The sequence below is a fragment of the Chiloscyllium plagiosum genome, unplaced genomic scaffold (assembly GCF_037043375.1).
Source record: "Chiloscyllium plagiosum isolate Xiang-an unplaced genomic scaffold, Cpla_swu_hap1 HiC_scaffold_3, whole genome shotgun sequence".
In the NCBI taxonomy this organism is placed as follows: Eukaryota; Metazoa; Chordata; class Chondrichthyes; order Orectolobiformes; family Hemiscylliidae; genus Chiloscyllium; species Chiloscyllium plagiosum.
In genome coordinates this window covers 133,347,401-133,369,893 of record NW_028270141.1, presented here as the reverse complement: position 1 = coordinate 133,369,893, position 22,493 = coordinate 133,347,401, and the positions used below count along the sequence as shown (strand labels likewise).

The following is a 22,493-nucleotide window of genomic DNA, read 5'->3' as shown; positions in this document are numbered from 1 at the left end:
TCCATGGCCTCATTTTCCCTTCTCCATTCCACCCCTCAGTAACCATCTTTGCCCTCTTGCACATCCTTCTGTGTTTTATGATGTTCCAATACATGAAAGGTGCTACACAAGTGTCAGTCATGAACCTATTTTTCATGTTATGCAATTAGCATAGGAACAGGCCCTTTGGCTTACCAAGCCTGCACCAATTCTAATCCTTATTTAGAACAGCTACTTATTGTCCATGGCTGTTTCTATGTTCTTCTCCCATTCATATGTCTATTAAGGTACACCTTAAATGTTGCTAACATGCCTGATTCCACCGCCTCCACCGACAGTGCATTCCAGGCACCCGTCAACCTATGTGTGAAAAACTTTCCCCACACTTCTCCTCACACTTCTTCCCTGAATTTTCCTCCTCTCATCTTAAACCTGTGCCCTCTTTATACTTGATCTTTCAACCTGGGAAAAAGCATCTGACAATCCACCCTATCTATTCCCCTCAAAAAGTTTGGAGATCTCTATCAGGTCACCCCTCAGCCTCCATCTTTCCAGTGAAAACAATCCCTGTTTATCCAATCTCTCCTCATAACTAAAACCCTCCAGACCAGGCAACAATCTGGTAAACCTTCTCTGCACCCTTTTCAAAGCATCCATATCCTTCTGCACCCATGACTGCACTCAAAATTTCAAATGTGGCCTAACTAAAGTGTTGTACAGCTGTAACATAACTTGCCAACTTTTTAGATGTGATGCCTTGGCCGATTAAGGCAAATGTGCTGTATGCCTTCTTGACCACCTTATCCACCTGTGTTGCCCCTTTCAGGGATCTGTGTATCTCTACATCAGATTTCTCTCTGTCAATCCTCTTAAGCATCTTCCATTTATTGTATAATTTGCCTGAATTTGATCTTCTAAAATGCATCATCTCACATTTGTCTGGATTAAACTCCATTTGCCATTTCTCTGCCCAAATTATATGTTATCTTTCTGTCTCTGTAAATGGATGTGGTTGTTTAATCTACTTTTTTGAAACAACTATATGCATTTGTATATCATGATCTCAGAATGTCTCAATTCCAAAAGTGCATTACAGCCAGTTAAATACTTTGGAATGTAGTGACTGTTATAATATAGGAAATTCAGCAGCCAATTTGCTCACAACAAGCTCTATAAAGAATAAGTAAATAAATGATCGCATATGTTCCCTGAGTGTTGCACAAAGCCTGACACATTTTACAAGTCTGCCAGTGATTGATTGGTCCCTACTCCAGATGGCAGCGTTGCTGGAGTCTATAGATGTTTGACCAAGTAACTCATTTTGCTCTGCAGAGAGAAATGGCAAGAAACTGAAGTTTCAAAAACAAACCAAAAAAGATCCTCTGGGTCACAAGCTGAACTCCAAATCTCAACAAAGCTGGCTGAGGGAAGGAAGGCCAGAGGCCAAGTGAATCCAAGATGCTCAGAAGCTAGAGTGGCAGAAACAGATGCTGGGGAACAGACTATTTTCTGTTAGCATTTCTGATTAGATCTAATGCTATAGCATTAAAGGGAATTGTTAACTTTAAAGGGTGAGGTGGAATGAAAAAAAAGAATATTCTGCACTTAATGACCTTTAAATTACAATTTCTATTTGTCATCCTTTATAAAATACTCCTTAAATTCAATATATTTTGATGTTTCTTTTAAGTGACTCCATGAGCAATGTTTTGCTCCCGTCTTAAGGTTTTGTCTTAATGTTAAAGGAGCGAGATAGATTTAAGTTGTTGTTGTTATTCTTTCCCATCTATTGAAACTGCAGAGCTGGTATTCTGTTCAGGTGTGTCTTTGAACTCTTCTCCTGTCAATGGTTTCACAAAGGTTGATATCAAATGAATGAGAAGAGCTGTTATATTGCTATTCCTCCAACCTCATAGCTGTGAACAGGAGAATGTGCATATGTTATACATCAATGAAAATGCAGCTTAATTGTGCAAAGTCAGTCATGTCTCTGTACAGTAACAGAATAGCTTGGGATTGCTTGTGGGACTGTGAAGTGTAATAGTTGCACTGGCTGGGCTTGGGAGGCTGTCAAGATGACAGAGCCTGACAATGTGAGAGCAACTGCAAGCAGATTGTGTTTGTCAATATAAGAACTGGCCTTGTTAACATACTGTGAGCATCATTGCACCAACTGGGAAACAATACATTAAAGCTGCACGCAGTCAATATTGCACTGATATAAATATTATTTTTCTGTTCTAACTCTGAGGCCTGAAAAATAATGAAAGAATAGTAGAAGGTTATTTTTTATTATGTTACCAGATCAGTACAGGATCTGTTCTTGACCTCAGCTGATTTTGGTCAGGCAGTTGTAATTGTGCAACACCTGGATATAATGCGTGTAGAGGAGAATGTGCACATTGTTTGTGGGTGTGGTGTGGGGTGAGTATCATCAGTTAGATAGGAACATCAGAACTTAAATAGATCATTCAAGCCTGCTCCAATATTCTAGATCATGGCTGAACATCTATCCCAATGCCATATTTCCACATTGTACATCTATCTTTTAGATGTGTTCCTACTATTTACATCAATCAGTCTCAGTTTTGAACTTATTTAATGACTGAACTTCCACAGTCCTCAGAGTAGAGTATTCCCAAGATTCACACCCTCTGAGTGAAAGCATTCCTCTCATTTCAGTTCCCAGAAAGTCCTAGTCATATTTTATAACTGCACCCACTGGTTGTAGATTCCACAGCAAGAAGGAATATCCTCTTTCTTAAATAAAAATAAAGTACTACAGAATCTGCAGTACTGAAATAAAAATAGAAAACTCTGGAGAAACTCCCACTATCTCTTCAATATCTCTTTATAGAACATTCCCACCCTGTCAGGAATCAATCAATTTCTGCTCATTCCAAATGCAGAAAGTATATCTTTTCTTAGGCAAGGGATCTAGAACTGTTCGTGATACTCCAGTTGCAGTTTCATCAGTGGTTTACACTGTACTTACACTTTTCAAAGAGCCAGCCCAGATATAATCTCAATGCAAGGGCCTTTTTCTGTTGTTATTGTCTAATGCCTTATTCGGAGTACTGCTGGCTTACAGAAAATAACTAGCTGGTTATTCCATCCTCTTGTTTGTTGTTCAGTGTCCTTTTTGTTGCCATATACATGGTTGGATATGTATCAGTCAGTTCAGAGATGTTATTATACTGGTCAGAGTTGGGCTTGAGATAGGGACACAACCACTAGAACTGTAGATGTTGCCAGTCAGTCATCTCAACTCCAGAATATCACTGCAGAACGTTCTCAGGCAGATAGGCTGATTAGGAATTGTTTGAGATGTTATTACATGCCTCTTGAGCTGTTGGGACATGAATCATAGAGTTAGGAGCACTGCCACTGTGCTTTTAAAGCTCTTTATATTTGTGGATTGTGAATCAATCTGTTCTTAGATGCTATTGCACACACTGTGGAGCAGGTGCGACTTGAACCTGAGCCTTCTAGCTCAGAATAGGCTTCACTTATGCTCATTATGCCTCACATCCCCTCTTTACTCCTTTCCTTTACACTAGGAGAACCTGTTAATGTTCAGTCTGAATAATAGCTTCTGGGTTACACCTGTGAAGGCATCAGGACTCCCTGGAGTTGTTTTGCAACAAGCAGTCAGCATCTTTCATTGGGAGAAAATGTACAGCCCATTGGATCACTGAGTCTGTTAGGTAGGCCTGAAAAGTGAGAATTGGACAGAGTAAGAATAGAACCTTCTGAAAACACTCAGCAGGCCAGGAAATTTCAGTGGGAAGAAAAACCTTCTCCAAGTTGAGCACCTTTCAGCAGATTGCATTTCAGATCATACCTCTGTACGTCTCTCATTGCATATGCTATCTCACAAATCCCTATCCCCATGGGTTACTTTCTGCTTTTCCTGTTTAGATTTTCAATAATTGCAATATTTGGGTTTTTTTATTTTTGAATTTTATTAAAATGTTTGTCTTTTTAATCCTCGTTGTGTCTATTTCTGCATTTTTTGTGAATATTTGTCAGTTTGTTTAACTGCCACCTGAAGGTACATTACGGGATTTATAAACGGGGAAAAGAAACCAAACCTGTTCATGGACGTGAAATATCCCAGCATTCCAAGCGACGGTGAATATCTCCAATTAAATGTACAGCATCTTGGTTCGAATACAGGGCTTTCAGGCCCGCACTGGATTCTGGGACGTATCGGCCTTCATGCCGGCTTTTTGTTTCTGACAACAAAATGCAAGATAAAATCGGAAAAAACCGTCACAATGCGAAGAAATTAGATTACTTACAGCGTGGACACAGGCCCTTCGGCCCAACAAGTCCACACCGACCCTCCGAAGAGCAACCCACCCCCCATGGGCAAATTAGCATGGCCAATTCACCTGGCCTGCGGGAGGAAACCGGAGCACCCGGGAGGAACCCACGCAGACACGGGGAGAATGTGCAAACTCCACATAGACAGTTGAACCTAGGTCTCTGGCGCTGTGAGGCAGCAGTGCTAACCACCGTGCCACCCAAGTTCACGCTCATGCTGGACGTTGGTCTGACTTTTTCTGACCTGCAGTTAGATGAGAATAAAGAAGTTTTTTTTTGTGTTGCCCACTCCGGTGTGCAGCAAAATGCTGGAGACTGACAGAATGAAAAGGCGTTTTTATCCCTCCCGCGCAGCAGAACTGAAATTGTCCTGTTTTCGAGACAAACTGTATTCGGTATTGTTTTGTTAACTTACTGGTAATCGTCATGACCTTTTCTCATTAAACCCAAAGGACGAAGCACTATGCAGATTGAAATTTACGTGTTTTGTTTTTACGGAGTTAGTAATTGAAAGGGCAAGGGGTTCGAATAAAGCCGTGGTATCGCGTTTTGAGAATTTTATTATTTTTAAAAGATCTGCAGGTTACAAAAACTCACTACTGTAAAGGTAATTTGTAAGATTTTTGCAAAAAATGTATTATCTCGTTTAGTATTTCATTTTTTGAGTTCAGTTTTGTGAAAAGAATACAGCTATCCTTACCTGAGGGCTTGTGTCCGAAATGTCAATTCTCCTGCTCCTCGGATGCAGTCTGACCTGCTGTGCTTTTTCAGCACCACACTCCCGACAGCTAACCTTACCTGGTCTGGTTTTTGTGCGAGTCCAGTTTTACATCAATGTGATTGATACTCAGTTGCTAAGAAACCCCTAGAATGGAATGGTTGAATAATAAATTCACACCTGAGAATGGCCAGTGCTCTTTTTAATTCAACCAGCTCTAATCAAGAGAGAACCTTCATGGATATGAAAAGTCTATTTCTATATTTTTCCTTGTCTGTCTTGTATGATCAACTTGAATGAAGTATTTAGTCTGAGAATGGTAATTATGTGTAGCAGAATCAATCCAAATTAAGCAGTGAAAATGATGCTGATGGTTGTAAATAAAAATATACATAACCAATAGAACTTGCAAGGTAGTATAATATGTGACAATAAAAGATCCTTCTCTCTTGAAAGAAAAGCTTCCATTATATAGCACCTTTCACGAGATTCCAAAGCACTTTGCAATGTTGTATTGTAGAAAATATCAGTGAATTTGTGCAAGGAAACCTTCACAAGCACCAATATGATAGTGGCCCAAAAATGTTTTTTTTTGTGTGATGTTCGTTGAGGGTAAAATATTGGCCAAGGCACTGGGAATAACCTTGTTCTTCAAAATGATATGGAAAACTTAGAGGACAGTTTAACATTTCATCTAAAATATGGCACAAGTTTAACAACCCAACACTTCCCCTGTATTGCACTGGATTGTCAAACTAGTCTTTAGGATCCGGGCCTGGAACGGGGATAATGCTCTAATTCCAAGACACAGAGTACTGACTAAGCCATGGCTGGAAACTGAAAGTAGAATGGAAACGAGTGGATGGAGTCTTAGATTTTGGTATTTAGAGAGATTTGGATGTTCTTGTACACTATGCACAAAAAGCAATTACAATGGCAAAGTCAGTGTTGTCCTTTGCTGCAAGGGAGTGTAAAATCAATATGCATATAGCCTCTGAACATGAGGAAGGAAGTATTTGCCAAAAGAGGGTACAGCAAAGTTTATGAAGATTCCTCAGATGGGAAGTTAGTTGGAGGATTTGAGGGTCCTTTTTGAGGATAGATTGAGTCAATTGGATTTGTATTCTCTGCAGTTTAGAAAGGTGTTGGGTGATCCCATTGAGTAGTGTAAAACTTGTCAAATGCCTGAGGCTGGAGAATCTACAATCAGTTGGTGGAGTCATAATTTCTGACATGATATTTGTAATTTAGGGCTGAGAAGAGGAGACACTTCTGCACTCAGAGAGCCTTAAATGTTCAGTTGTTGTGGATATTTAAGTCTGAGATCTATAGATTTTCCAGAGTTGAGAAATGGAAGGATATGGGAAGATGGAGTTGAAGTAGAAATTCAGCCATCATGAATTATGGAGCAGGAGCTTTATAGACTTTATGGTCAACTTCTGGTTCTACTTCTTATAGTAACTTGGTGATTCATGGCAACAGGAGTAAAACATTCAGTGAAATGTTTGATGCATGCATGGGACAGAGTGGTTGAGTGTCAACACAGGCATAAAGTAGTTGAGATAAATAGCCTGTTCTTATCCTGTTAGTTCTTCATAAATTCCTAGTTGTACAAAGTTGTATAATCCTGGAGATCTATAGCATAGAAAAAGGCAAACAGCCCATTATGTCTGGACTGGTCAAAAACAATCACCGAACAACCACACACCTATTTTATATAGATGCTAGATTTTCTGTGCTGTTTGTGTGAACATGCCATTCCTGATTTCACCACTGAGTAGCCTAGCTCCAATTTTGAGTTCAGATTCTGGACAATCTCACCAGGGAAAAAAAATAGTCCTCCCTACCTACTTTCATGTGAGGTGACTGCATCTGGTAATTGTTCCTGGGGAAGAATGCTGAGGTGCAGATATGCTAATATTGAGCTTCTTTCTGCCATGCTGCCATTTTGTGCTGGGTGTAAATAAGCCATTTCTTCAACATAGCTGTCTGTAAATTTCTAATGAGAGGAGGAAAGCTTCAATCTGGTGAAAAATTGAAGATCCTTTTATAAGCTATTGAATTGTAGATCGTTTGTGCCTGTGCTAGTGCTCCAGGGAGGCAATGGCTTGTTCGTATTATTGCTGGGCTGTTAATCCAGAGTCCCAATGATGTTCTGGGGGACCTGAGTTTGAAACCCATCATGGCAAATGGTGGAATTTGAATTCCATTTTAAAAATCTGAATCATGAGCCAATATCAATTGTTGGAAAAGCCCATTGGTTTGCTATTGTCCTTTAGGGAAGGAAACTGCCATCTTACTGGTCTGGCTTACATGTGACTCCAGACCTAAAGCACTGTGGTTGACTCGTAACTGTCCTTTGGGCAATTAGGGATGGACAATAAATGCTGGCTTAGCCAGCTAGAATTTTAAAAAAAATTAGTCGCATTCCTTTTAATATAGTTCTACTTTCAAAGTCTGTAGAAGATTTGTAGCTCGGGTGCTCGTTGTTGTGGTTCTGTTTGCCGAGCTGGGAAATTGTGTTGCAGACGTTTCGTCCCCTGTCTAGGTGACATCCTCGGTGCTTGGGAGCCTCCTGTGAAGCGCTTCTGTGATCTTTCCTCCGGCATTTGTAGTGGTTTGAATCTGCCGCTTCCGGTTGTCAGTTCCAGCTGTCCTCTGCAGTGGTCGGTTATATTGGGTCCAGGTCGATGTGCTTATTGATTGAATCTGTGGATGAGTGCCATGCCTCTAGGAATTCCCTGGCTGTTCTCTGTTTGGCTTGTCCTATAATAGTAGTGTTGTCCCAGTCGAATTAATGTTGCTTGTCATCTGCGTGTGTGGCTACTAAGGATAGCTGGTTGTGTCGTTTCGTGGCTAGTTAGTATTCATGGATGCGGACCGTTAGCTGTCTTCCTGTTTGTCCTATGTAGTGTTTTCTGCAGTCCTTGCATGGGATTTTGTACACTACATTGGTTTTGCTCATACTGGGTATTGGGTCCTTCATTCTGGTGAGTTGTTGTCTGAGAGTGGCTGCTGGTTTGTGTGCCGTTATAAGTCCTAGTGGTCGCAGTAGTCTGGCTGTCAGTTCGGAAATGCTCTTGATGTATGGTGGTGTGGCTAGTCCTTTGGGTTGCGGCATGTCCTCGTTCTGTTGTCTTTCCCTTAGGCATCTGTTGATGAAATTGCGCAGGTATCCGTTTTTGGCGAATACATTGTATAGGTATTCTTCTTCCTCTTTTTGCAGTTCTGGTGTACTGCAGTGTGTTGTGACCCTTTTGAATAGTGTCTTGATGCAACTTTTGTGTGTGTTGGGGTGGTTGCTTTCGTAGTTTAGGACTTGGTCTGTGTGTGTAGCTTTCCTGTATACCTTTGTGGTGAATTCTCCGTTCGGTGTTCTCAGTACCATCACGTCTTGGAATGGGAGTTGGTTGTCCTTTTCTTCCTCTCTCGTGAATCGGATTCCTGTGAGTGTGGTGTTGATGGTCCGGTGTGTGTTCTCTATTTCTGTGTTTTTAATGATTACAAAGGTGTCATCCACATATCTGACCCAGAGTTTGGGTTGAATTTGAGGTAAGACTGTTTGTTCTAATCTTTGCATTACCGCTTCTGCTATGAGTCCAGAGATGGATGAGCCCATGGGTGTGCCGTTGACTTGTTCGTATATTTGGTTGTTGAATGTGAAGTGGGTTGTGAGGCACAGGTCCAGTAGTTTGAGTATGCCGTCTTTGTTGATCGGTTCAACGTCCTGTTGTCTGTTCTGTCAAATATATGAACAAATCAACGGCACACCCAGGGGCTCACCCATCTCTTAATTCATAACAGAAGCAGTAATGCAAAGATTAGAACAAACAGTCTTACTGCAAATTCAACCCAAACTCTGGGTCAGATATGTGGATGACACCTTTGTAATCATTAAAAACATACACCGGACCATCAACGCCACACTTGCAGGAATCCGATTCACTAGAGAGGAAGAAAAGGACAACCAACTCCTATTCCTAGATGTGATGGTACAGAGAACACCGAACGGAGAATTCACCACAAAGGTATACAGGAAAGCCACTCACACAGACCAAGTCCTAAACTACGAAAGCAACCATCCCAACACACATAAAAGAAGTTGCATCAAGACACTACTCAAAAGGGCCACAACACACTGCAGTACACCAGAACTGCAAAAAGAGGAAGAAGAACACCTATACAATGTATTCGCCAAAAATGGATACCCACGCAATTTCATCAACAGATGCCTAAGCGAAAGACAATGGAACGAGGACATGCCGCAACCCAAAGGACTAGCCACACTACCATACATCAAGAGCATTTCCGAACTGACAGCCAGACTACTGCGACCACTAGGACTCATAACAGCACACAAACCAACAGCCACTCTCAGACAACAACTCACCAGAACGAAGGACCCAATACCCAGCATGAGCAAAACCAATGTAGTGTACAAAATCCCATGCAAGGACTGCAGAAAACACTACATAGGACATCAGGAATACAGCTAACGGTCCACATCCATGAACACCAACTAGCCACGAAACGACACGACCAGCTATCCTTAGTAGCCACACACGCAGATGACAAGCAACATGAATTCGACTGGGACAACACTACTATTATAGGATAAGCCAAACAGAGAACAGCCAGGGAATTCCTAGAGGCATGGCACTCATCCACAGATTCAATCAATAAGCACATCGACCTGGACCCAATATACTGACCACTGCAGCGGACAGCTGGAACTGACAACCGGAAGCGGCAGATTCAAACCACTACAATTGCCGGAGGAAAGATCACAGAAGCGCTTCACAGGAGGCTCCCAAGCACTGAGGATGTCACCTAGACAGGGGACGAAACATCTGCAACACAAATTCCCAGCTCGGCAAACAGAATCATAATACTTCTACTTTATAAATATTTATCTGTTCTCTTTTAAAATCATGATTAAATATTTTTCCACAACCTACCAGGCAATGCATTCCAGATTATAAAGCATCACTGCATTATTTTAGAAGAATTTTCTTCACATCACCATCCGCTCCTTTTGCGACATCTTAATATCTATCTTTTGGTTACCAACCCTCTTTTTTCATTTGATAATGTTTCTTCTGATTTACACTTTGAAATTCTCACATAATTTTGTATAAGTAGATCCTGAAGTCAGAGGCTGTGGGTTCAAGTCCCACTCCAAACATTAAGCAGATAAACCTTGACTGATGTCCCAGTCTAGTACTGAGGGGGTTCTTTCATGTTGAATGTACTTCTTTCGGATCAGATGCTAAACCAAAAGCTGTGTCTATCCTCTCAGTTTGACGTAACTGATCCTGTGGTGAGGTCCTGATCACAAAAAGAATTAGATGGTTCATTAGCACGTTGCTGTTTGTGAGAGTTTGCTGTGTGCATGTTGGGCTATTATGTTAAGCAAGATTTCAACATTGATTCCTTATTTGATTTTAAAAAGTACTTTAAGGTATCCAGTGGTCATGAAAGGTGCTGTATAAAGGCACATTTCTTTTACTGCTCTCAATTCTAAGAAATCAGTGATGGCAAGTCTTTGCAGCCATTGGCTGTGTTGTGTTTTACTTGATCAATACTTACCAGTCCTATGTCCCACAAATTGCCAGTCAGTCAATGGTATAGTAGATAACGGAGCCAGTCTGTGAGATTTGATTTGATTGATTTCTTTAGATAAATTTACTCTGATTTAAATGTATTCCTGAAGGTTTTATCACATGAACTCCTGTCTGCAAGTAGTTCTCCCATTCAACTTGCCAGTTCCTTATCCCATCTCCACTATTTCTGTAACCAAAAGAAAGTGGAAAATCCACAGTTTTTTTTTTCTACTAGTCCAATGATTTTGTTGTGCAGTAATAAATGAGTGGTTGAATGTTTTAATTTCAGGAGACCCCAGGGCCATTGATGAGGGTTAGAAATCATAGTTTTAAGGCATAAGCAAGTTTATTTTAAATTAAAATTGTCTGGTCAAAATTTATCCTTTTAACTAACACTGAGTTTAAAAGAAAACAGAGAAGGACTGTGTTCATATTTCTGTTCTTTGTGGGGTGTTGCTGTATGTAAAATAGCTGCTGCATTTGCCTACTGGCAAACAGAGTGGGTCAGTGTTTTCAAAGTAACCCTTTGTATTCAGAGTACTTTGAGATTTTTGAGAGGTGTGATGTGTCACCAATGATACTTTATAAATGTTTTGGTCTAATCTGTTGTCTTGCCTTGCATTGATAATGTACAACTCGAGTAAAGAATTATGTGATAAATACAACATTAATAACACATAATATGCTAAGTGGTATTTATATGTAGATGAGGTAAATCCAGGCTAATTCTTCTAAGCTGAATTACAATTAGTGGAAGGTAAATTTAAACTGTGCTTGAGGATGACCTTCTTTGCTCAATGTTTGGTATGAATAACTGACTGGTTGCCAGGCAATAGAAAAAAGATTAGGGTCATTGAATCATTTAAAACAGCTTCACACAAGTAATTTCTGAAAGGCAGTGACTGTTGTTATATTGGCAATTTCTGTGCCACTTTTCTCAAGCACCACTCAACATCCTGACCTCCACCACTGAGAAGGACAGAAGCTGCAAACGTAGTGAAATCCACCATCTTTATGTATCTGTCAAAGCCAAGCCCCACCCTACTTTTGGTATATTACTATTCCTTCATCGTAGTGGAATTCAAATTCTGAAATGGGCAAACAATTGTTAATGGGGTTGTATTTTCAACATGCAGCCTGGGAAGCTGTTGACAATGACACTCCACTAGATTCTCAGTGACAAATAGGTACACACAATCAGTGCTGGTCTTGTTCTTTCTCTGGGCAAAAGACTTTTTAAAAAAAAACAACTATAGAGAGATAAATGGGTAGAAGGAATTGGTTAATTCAGAATGATCATCAACATGATGTTGGCTTTTTTTTTAGATTTAAGTCAAGTAAAGCATTATTTGATAAAAAGCACATGGAATTATTTCCGAACACCTGAATAATTTATGTATATTCAGAAACAAAAGCAGAAATTGCTGGAAAGACTCAGCACGTCTGGCAGCATCTGTGAAGAGAAATCCATTAACGTTCCAGATCCAGTGACCCTCCTTCAGAACCGTTCTGAAGTTCCTGTAGTTTTTAACATCAATATATTTTCTTAATGAAAAAGCAATGCAAGGCCAAAAACCCTCTTTACTGCCCTGTCTACCTGTGACTCCACTTTCAGAGAACAGTGCTCCTGGATGCCAAGGTACCTCTGTTCCACTACACTCCTTCAAGGCCCTACCAATCATCATGAAATTCCTACCTTTATTAGACGTTTCAAAATACAAGACCACACTTATCTATATTAAACTTCATTTCCTATTTCTCAGGCCACTTTTTTGCAGCTGAATGTGGTCCTGCTGCAATTTTTGACAACCTTCTTCACTGTCCATGGTACCACCTATTTTAGAGTCATCTGCAAACTTACTAATCATGCCTTGTACATTCTGTTCCAAATCACTCATTCGATAACAAACAGGAATGGGCCCAACACCGACCCCTGAGACATTCCACTGGTCACAGGCCTCTAATCCGACAAGCATACTTTCCATTATTACCCTCTGCTTCCTACCAAGAAGCCAATGTTGCATCCAATTGTGAGCTCTCCCTGGATTCCATGCAATTTGACCTTTCAGAGCAGCCTACCATGTCAATTCTTGTCTTGGATCTGTCTGAGGATTAGTGGTAGAGAGAGACACTATGGTAGAGTCTCTACAGTATTACTTACTATATTAAGAATGGAGGAGCTGAATATTATTTAAATGGAGAAAGACGACTGAAAACTACATAGAGATTCACGGATCATTGTGCATAAACCACAAAAAGCTAACATCCATGTTCAGGTTATAAGGAAGATAAATGTAATGTTGACTTCTATTTCTAAGAAAAGGGAATATATAAAATAGTTAGCTCTTGCTAAAACTACATAAGGAAATAATCAGACTACAACTGAAATATTGTATGCAGTTTTCAGCCTGTTATCTAAAGACAGATATATTGGCATTGCAGACTGTCCAGAGAAGGTAAGGAAGGAATGTCTTATGAGGAGAGTTTGAGTAGATTTGCTGTGTACTCATTGGAACTTAGAAGAATGAGAGGCAATTTAATTGAAATATGCAAAATTCTTTTGGGACTTGACAGGTTAGATGTTAAAAGGTTGTTTCCTTTTTGGCAATGTCTACGACCAAAGGGTGTAATCTCTGACTAAGTGGACACCCTTAGACAGAGATGAGGTTGAATTTCTTCTGAGGTTAGTAAATCTGTGGAATTGTTTAGTGCAGAAGACTGTAAAGGCTGGATCATTATGTATATTAAAAGTGAGGTTGCTAGATGGTTTTTTTGTCAGTGAAAGAATGGAAGGTTATGGAGGAAAGACAGGAAACTGGAGCTGAGTATTATCACATCAGCCATAATCTCTCCGAATGGCAGAGTAGACTGGACTGAATTACCTGTTGTTACTCCTCTGTCTTAAATGTGTCTCAGTGTGTGATAGCAACTATCTTCGTGTCAGTTTAAGAAAAAATGTTCACAGTAGGATGCATATTTTGTGAAGGTTAGACTTGGCCCTCACATATTTACAGTCTATTTCAGGATCAATATGCAAGAGGGTTATAACAAAGGTCACTCTCGAGCAAGTGTGAAACTGGAGTACATTTGACTGAATCATTTACAGGGAGGAGATCCATTAATGGATTTTTTAAACAAGGGTAGGGTTCAAAAATAAAGTCTGTATTCTTTTCAAAAAACATTTTGGTCTGTAGGTGAATTTGTATGCATGTGAGAACTCAATTCAGTCTGGAGTGACTGAAGCACTGGAAAAGATCACATCCTGTGTTCTTATCTGCTTACTCATTAAGGTCAAGGTGAGATTGATTGCATCCAGTTGGTGGGGAATGTGGTAAACTGAGGATGGCCTTCTGAAACAATTAATGGGATCCGTAATGGAAGTGGGAGGTTATTCAGTGACGTGTCCAAACAGGGTTAATAATACTGCAGAGCCCCTCATTGAACCCTTGGTGCCAATCTTACCTCTCTATATTTCTAAAGACTGATGTGGCTTGGAAACCCTAACTCTCTCTGCATTGCCTAGTTCTCCTTTGATTCCTTTCAATGACCTGCTTTATCTTCCTGACTTGTCTCGGTAGATATCCTACTCGCCAAGAAATGAGGATGACAGTGACGATTCGGAAGGGGAGAATCAAGAACTGGCACTGATTGACCAAGGTAAATAAGGAATGAATGACTGGTTTGTCCTGTATGTTGTTGACTATGCTTGAGGAAATTGGTATAGATTGTATGTAGGTGCAATGTAACCTAAAATATGTAAACTGTCAAGGAAATGACTTTAAGCAAATGTAAACATTGATGTGGTGGGCAACTTGTTCATCCTTTTGGCTCTAACCTAGGCTGTCTTTTGACTGCAGACCCATCCACTTCAATTAGGGAAGAAGTGTGCTGTTTTGGGAGCTTTAGACTTGAAGACATTACCAGGACTGAGCATTTCAGTTAGAAAGATTAGAAAACCTGAGGTTGTTATCCTTTAGAACAGAGAAGACTGAGGGGTGGTGATTGAGATGCCTAAAGTGATGAGGGGCATAGATAGGATAGACAAGAAAACTTTTCCCATTGAGGGAGGGATCGAAGGCACAGATTTATAGTAAGGAGCGGGTGGTTTAGAGGGTGTGTGAGAAAAATGTTTTCACTCTGAGGGTGGTGGCAATCTGGAACTCTGTGGTAGAGGCAGAGACCCTCTAACATTTGAGAAGCATTTAGATATGCACTTGAGACACCAAGACTATGGACCAAGTGCTTGAAAATGGGATTAGAATATTCAGGTCCTTATATTTGACCAACGTGAGTGTGATGGTCCAAAGGGTCTTCTTCTGAGATATAGATCTGTATGACTCTGTAACTAAGTGTTCCCATGCATTCCAACCTTTCTGTTGTCATTGTTTCTATGGGGGCTAGTGGAACCTCTGTTACCTTGCTTGAGAAGTAATTAATGATTGTGAGGAAAAATAGCCAGGATTGCATTATTTCATTGAAGAGTGCATTATAGTCTTCATTCAGTCTGTGACCTGCCTCTCTTTTCCCACCCACTCATCATAATTTCACACTTTTCCTATTTGGACTTACTGGTCATTGAGTGTGAGCCTTGATGAATTTTTTCCCATTTCTTTCATTCCATCCAATTTCATCCTATCAGCTGATAATAGAGTGACCACCATTACACCACCTCCATTGATTGTCCAACCCACTACTCCAACCACAGGCCTGTTTGAGCTCATATACAGTGTGTGCTTGGACAATGGCAACTGAATCGCACCTCACCTGACACTGAGGATGCTATGCGTTTCTATAACCAGATAACTGCTTAGGAACCTAGGGAATGACAAGGCGATCCCATTCACAGTATTGGGGCGAAGGTTACATTTTAGTTAAGCATGTTTTCTTTCTACTTTGAGAAATCATGTCTCACCCCCAGGTTTCATTGATACATAGTTGTTGCCTGAGGCTATTTTATCTGTATCATCTCCCTTTGTTCCAGTCATCATGTAGAATTTAGCAATGGACTGTTTCCACCAGTCCAACGCACAACCCAGATGGCCTCCTTCTTCAAGGACCGCAATTTCCCCCCCGACGTGGTCGACAATGCCCTCCACCGCATCTCTTCCACTTCCCGCTCCTCCGCCCTTGAACCCCGCCCCTCCAACCGCCACCAGGACAGAACCCCACTGGTCCTCACCTACCACCCCACCAATCTCCATGTACAGCGCATCATCCGCCATCATTTCCGCTACCTCCAAACGGACCCCACCACCAAGGATGTATTTCCCTCCCCTCCCCTATCAGCATTCCGTAAAGACCACTCCCTCCGTGACTCCCTCGTCAGATCCACACCCCCCACCAACCCAACCTCCACTCCCGGCGCCTTCCCCTGCAACCGCAGGAGGTGAAAGACTTGCGCCCACACCTCCCCCCTCACCTCCCTCCAAGGCCCCAAAGGAAACTTCCATATCCGCCACAGATTCACCTGCACCTCCACCCACATCATCTACTGCATCCTCTGCACCCGATGTGGCCTCCTCTATATTGGGGAGACAGGCCGGCTACTTGCGGAGCGTTTCAGAGAACACCTCTGGGACACCCGGACCAACCAACCCAACCACCCTGTAGCTCAACATTTCAATTCCCCCTCCCACTCCACCAAGGATATGCAGGTCTTTGGACTCCTCCATCGTCAGACCACAACAAAACGACGGTTGGAGGAAGAACGCCTCATCTTCCGTCTAGGAACCCTCCAACCACAAGGGATGAACTCGGATTTCACCAGTTTCCTCATTTCCCCTCCCCCCACCCTGTCTCAGTCAAATCCATCAAATTCAGCACCGCCTTCCTAACCTGCAATCTTCTTCCCGACCTCTCCGCCTCCACCCCAGTCTGACCTATCACCCTCACCTTGACCTCTTTCCATCTATCACATTTCCGACGCCCCTCCCCCAAGTCCCTCCTCCCTACCTTTTATCTTAGCCTGCTGGACAAACTTTCCTCATTCCTGAAGAAGGGCTTATGTCCGAAACGTTGATTCTCCTGTTCCCTGGATGCTGCCTGACCTGCGCTTTTCCAGCAACACATTTCCAGCTCTGATCTCCAGCATCTGCAGACCTCACTTTCTCCTCAACTGTTTCCACCAGTGTCTGCCGATAAGTTTTTTTTTGTCAAGTTGCAGCCCCTCCCTGGTCAGTTCCCAGGCCATTCTTGAAGATGTTCAATGGTATGGCACAAGACAGGGGAACAGTTCAGAGACCCCTCAAACCCTGTGAGATCTCTGCATTCCTCTTGCACATTCTTCACTTCCTCCCTTGTGCCATTGATGACTATGCTTTCAGCTGTCATAATTTTCTTCTTTGAGTCCAAACCTTTTCTCCAGTCTCCTTTTTGTTTCAGAAGGACACTTTTCTCTTCTCTTCCTCCATCTCACTGTTTCTCCATTAACTCTAGCTCGGCATACTCCCCTCCTGTTGCTAACGAATAACCCTATGACTGCCAATGTATGAACAAATTGTCAATTAATTGTGGTGAAAGTAACCAGAGAGAGCAGGAATGGAAAAGGAATATCCAGGGTTGTTCAGTTTTGGGGAGGGCAAAGAGGAAAAGTTGATGGGGTAGCATTGCTGGTTAAAGATAATTAATACTATAGTCAGGAAGGGTATTGGCTGTGGTGAAGTGGAGTCTATGGGTAGAGCTTAGAAACATCAAGGGAGCAGCAAACAATGATGGGGATTGTACATAGGTCTGTAGTGGTAACATTGGAGAAGGCATTGCATAGGAAATTAGAGTTGCAAGCAGTAAAAGTACGGCTGTGACTTTGGGCAGCTTAAATCTGCATATAAATTAGGCAAATCCATTGAATAACAATGCCATAGAGAAGGAATTCCTGGAGGGTATATGAGATGGCTTTCTGGATCACTAGGTCAAACCAACCAGAGAACAGGTCTTTCCAGACTGGGTATTCTGTAATGAGAAAGGAATAATTGGCAATCTAGCTGTGTGAGGCTCCTTGGGGAAGAGTGACCATAATAAGATAGAATTATTTATTACGATGGTGAGTGAAGTGGTTGGTCACTCTGAGATCAGGATCCTGATTCTAAATAAAGGAAACTATGATGGTATCAGGTGTGAGCTGGCTACAATAGATTGGTGAATGTTACTTAAAAGGACGATGGTGGGTAGGCAATGGAAAATAAAGAGTGCATAAAGGGAACGGCAACAATTGTTCATTCCTGTGTGGTACAAATAAAACAGGTAAGGTGGCCTGCCATGACCAACAAGAAAAAATAGGTCTTAGGTGCAAGGAAAGAGCATACAAATTGGCTAAAAAGAGTAGCAAACAGCAAAAGCAGTTTAGATTTCAACAAAGGAGGATAAAAAGCATTGAATGAAAGAAAAAAAAGGTAATGGAGATAAACTTACAGGGAACATAAAAACTGATTGCAAAAGCTTCTTTGGAAAAATGAAGAAAAAAAGGTTAGTGAAGATAAGTGTCAGTCCCTTACAATCAGAAATGGAAGCATTATAACAGGGTAGACTAATTAAATACATATTTTTGATTCTGTCATCGAAAAGGCAGACACAAACAACATCACAAAAATGTTTGGCAAACAATGGTCTAGTGAGAGAGAGGAACTAAACAAAATCAGTATTAGTAAGGAAATGGCACTGGGGAAATGACACTGGGGAAATTGATGGGATTATAGGGATCAGTAATTCACATCTCCAAATACTTAAGGAAGTGAGCCTAGAAATAATAGAAATATTGGTCATCGTCTTCCAAGATTCTAAACCCTGTAAGGTTCTGATGGAGGGTAATGTAATCCCACTATTTTAAAAAGGAGGTGGAGATAAAACAGGGAACCATAGACAAGTTAACCTGAAACCAATAGTAGGAAAAATACTAGAATTCATTACAAAAGATTTAATAGCTGAGCACTTGATTCAATCCTGTCACTGTTTTACAAGTTGTGTGGTGCTGGAAAAGCACATCCTGTCAGGCAACATCCGATGAGCAGAATAATCAACATTTCGAGCATAAGCACCTCTTCAGGAATGAGGTTTGTGGGCCAAAGGGACTGAGAGATAAATAGGAAGGGGGGTGGGGCTGGGGGGAAGGTGGCTGAGAATGTGCTAGGTAGGTGGGGACAGGGGTGGTGAAAGTAGGTTGGAGTGGATAGGTGGGAAGGAAGGTGGACAGTCAAGAGGGTGGTGCCAAGTTGGAAGGGATCTGGGGTAAGGTGGGAGGAGGGGGAATGAGTAAACTGGTGAAATCCATATTGACCCATGTGGTTGGACGGTCTCCAGCATCTGCAGTCCTCGCTTTCTCCCACAGGATTGCATCGAGTCAACCTGGATTCACAAAAAGTTTACAGCAGGTGGCAAAGGAGGCAAGTGGTATGTTGGCCATCATAGTGAGAGGATTCAAATACAGGAGAAGGGATGTATTGCTGCACCTTTTACAGGTGAAATCATACCTAGAGTATTGTGTGCAGTTTTAGTTTCCTTATCTGAGGAAAGATGTTCCGGCTATGGAGTGAGTGCAACAAAGGTTTACTAGACTGATTCCTGGGATGGCAGGACTGACATTTGAGGATAAACTGAATTGGTTAAGATAATATTCACTGGAGTTTAGAAGAATGAGGAGGAGGATCTCTGAAAAATAAATTCTAACATGACTCGGTATATATGCAAGAAGAATATCCCTGATGATAAGTAGTCGGGAACCAGGGGCTACAATCGAAGGATATGGGCTGGGCCATTCAGGACAGAGATGAAGAGAAATTTCTTCACCATCAGAGGGTGAGCCAGTGGAATTCTCTACCGCAGGAAGTGGTTGAGACCAAAACATTGAATCCTTTCAAGAAGGAGTTAGATATAGTTCTTAGGGCTGAAGGGATTGAAAGGCAAGGGGAGCAAGCCCAGGGACAGGATACTGACTTGAATGCTCGGGTACGATCGTATTGAGTGGTGGAGCTGGCTCGATGAAGGGTCTATTCTTGCTCCTATTTTCTGTGTTGATTAGGGACCTAGAGCTGCTATAGTAAATTGTTGCCAAATTTGGGTAGGAGAGATGAAGAGCAAAACAATGCAAATGTTGAATGAAGCGTGTGGGAGATCTTGGCCTATGATTTATTCATGGGATGTGAGTGTCCCTATTAAGTCTAGCATATGTTTTCCATCCCTAATTGCCCCTGAAATAGTGGTAGTAACCTGCCACCTGAATAAGTGAGTGGCTTACTGGACCATTTCAGTTAACAGCCGATGACCTTGCTGAGATTCTGGAGTCATGTGTAGCCCAGACCAGGGTAAAGCTGGCAGATTTCCTTCCTTGAGGGACATTGGCAAACCGGAGAGTTTTTGCAACCACCTTGGCTGCCTCAGGATCACTTATTGACGACTAGTTTTGTTTTCAAGTTCATTTGATGTAAAATCCCCAGCTACTATTTGAACTCTTGTTTCTGGATAATTAAATTCAGATTACCAGTCCAGTAAGAGAACCACAACACTGCTGGCTGGGATTCGATCCTGGTGCAATAGAATGACTTCAACTTTAAATCAATGTGATGTGTTTTGATTAAAATAAATTAATTTTCAGCTTTTATTCAGTTGCTACTATAAGCAAACTAAGTATATTATCTCAATATCCTGAAAATATGTAGTGGTACCTTTTGAGAATCAGCTAGTTGAGAGTTTTTCACAAGCCGTGGTAAGCTTTTTTTATTAAAGTATGTGGTCTATATCAAATCTGAATCATGACTCCGCCTACAATGGTTGGCATGATGGGCTGAATGGCCTCTGTTTGTGCTGTATCATTGTGTGGCTTATTTTTCCAAAAATGCAGTTATGAAAGGCTTCATGAAACAGGATCTTGTTTTCTCAACTCTTTGCAGAAAGTCAAAGGAATTGTCGCCTGTCGTCATTGTCGCCGATATGTCGTGAAAGTCAGGAGCACCTCTGCAAAGTACGGACTGTATTTGATCCACTGGACTGCGAGAGCTCTGAGGAAGAGCTTGAACGCATCAACAGAGAATTTGGAGGGGAGAAGCGCAAGTGGTCGCAGGTGAACAGACTCAGTTGCTACAGCGACAGTGCGTCGTCTAGCGATGAAGAGGTCAAAGACTTGTGTGGCATGTCTTTCAAGCCTGTACCACAAGCCGATCAGAAGTATATCCACAGCAGCCCTGTGCCATTCAGTGCCACCCCTCCTAAAAGACTCCATCCCTTGGTCCAGAGGCCATCCGGACAGATCATACTGCACAGTGTCGGCACCTCAGTTGACCAGGCGACACCCTGCAAACGGCACCGACAGGGCCAAGACTTCAGCAGGCCAAGCCTGGATTTGGAGAAAATGCAACAGGTTGGTGCAAAGTTGACAGTGAATCTAACAGAAGTGAGTCATGCATCCACCATCTGGAAAAAAAATCATAAAATGCAGTCCCTGATGACAGGTGGGCCTGATCAATTGCAGTTCCTGTTAAACGTGGCCTGTTGTTCTGAGGAAATGCATTAAAATAAGATTCCAGGTGCTGAGCTCTGCTCTTCATAACTCTTGAGGATCAGTAGGTTCTACTTGGGAAAATTACCGGGGTTAATAAGTTTCACGTTTGGTTCCTCAGTGCCCAGTGCACTTACACAAAAAAGACCAGTGATTTGAACTTAATACAGATTTCAAAGCAAGCTGAATGGTTGATTTAGTTGACCTTGGAACATGAATAATGCAGCCAAAGCCAACATTTATTGCCAACTCCTAATTAGCCTTGAGATTGTGGTAATGAGCTGTTGCCTTAAACCACTGCATGCAATCTGGTATAGATACACCCACAATGTTATTTTTATTTGTTGCAATTTGATACAACCGAGATGCTCTTTGGGCTATTTCAGAGGGAAGTTAAATATCAACCACACTGGTGTAGATCTGCAGACCAGGTAGGGACAGCAGATTGCTTTCCCTGAAGTACATTGGCTTTTCATGAAAACCCAGTAATTTCATGATGATCATTATTGATGAGTGGTATTTTATTCAAGATTCATTATTATAATTGAATAAAACATGCTTCAGCTGTAATGATGGTATTTGAACTTGTAACTCTAAAGTATTAGTCCATGCCTCCCTCCAGTCCATTGGATAGCCCACTATCCACTTCTTCGTACTGAAGTCAGCTCGTAACTTTCATGACTCGGAAACCCCAAGATGCTTTACAACCAATGATGTCCCGGTAAAGGATTGTCGCTTGTAATGCTGGAAATAGGGCAGCCAATTTCTGTACAGCAAATTTCCATAAATGGCAATGTAATAATGAACAAAACCAGAAGTTGCTGGAAAAGCTCAGCAGGTCTGGCAACAGTTGTAAAGAGAAATCAGAGTTAACATTTCGGGCCCAATGACCCTTCCTCAAACCCTTTTGTTTCTGATTTACAGCACCTGCAGTTCTTTTGGTTTTTAATGTGATAATGATCGTATCTTGTTTTTGATGACATTTATTGTGGGATAAAGATTGACCAGGATATCAGGGAAACAATGGCACTGGTCATCTACAAGGTGGTGCAGTAGTGTTTTATGCCTGAGAAGAGATTCAAATGGCGGCACCTTTGCCATTGCAGGATTTTCTCAGTACTGCACATGAGTATAATGATTGTTGTGAGTGCTAAGTCTGATGATCAGAGTACTAGGTGAGTCTGTGGTGACAGTGTAGATGAAAGATTGCTGCAATAACAGCAGTCTGTTTGCTCATAACACTGGAAACCATAGTGACGGTGATTTATGATAAACAGGCTGACTGTAACAAGGTGCTTTTTAAATTCAAGTTGGTGAAAGTATGGATTCCTGAGCAAATTACTGACTCTCACTACTCATAGCCACTAACTTGGCGGTAGTG

At 41.6% G+C, this 22,493-nt stretch overlaps 1 protein-coding gene and 1 long non-coding RNA gene across 7 annotated transcripts in view; one reads left to right on the top strand and one right to left on the bottom strand.

Annotated features, from left to right (window-relative positions):
- LOC122548499 (uncharacterized) overlaps nucleotides 1–22,493 on the top strand; it is a 172,672-nt gene that overhangs the window by 73,077 nt on the left and 77,102 nt on the right. For all 6 annotated transcript variants that reach the window (XR_015754504.1, XR_015754503.1, XM_087983494.1 and 3 more), the window contains exons 2-3: nucleotides 14,208–14,286; nucleotides 20,508–20,974. Coding sequence is in view for 4 of the 6 variants with exons in the window: in XM_087983494.1 (XP_087839620.1) it covers nucleotides 14,208–14,286; nucleotides 20,508–20,974 (546 nt within the window). In the remaining 2 variants the exon portion in view is untranslated. The remainder of the gene's footprint in view (nucleotides 1–14,207; nucleotides 14,287–20,507; nucleotides 20,975–22,493) is intronic.
- Nucleotides 2,437–10,191, bottom strand: LOC122548500 (uncharacterized). The gene is made up of 3 exons (XR_006311251.2): nucleotides 9,985–10,191; nucleotides 4,074–4,217; nucleotides 2,437–3,328 (listed from the first exon to the last, which is right to left on the bottom strand). It is a non-coding gene; the product is annotated as an uncharacterized LOC122548500 (long non-coding RNA).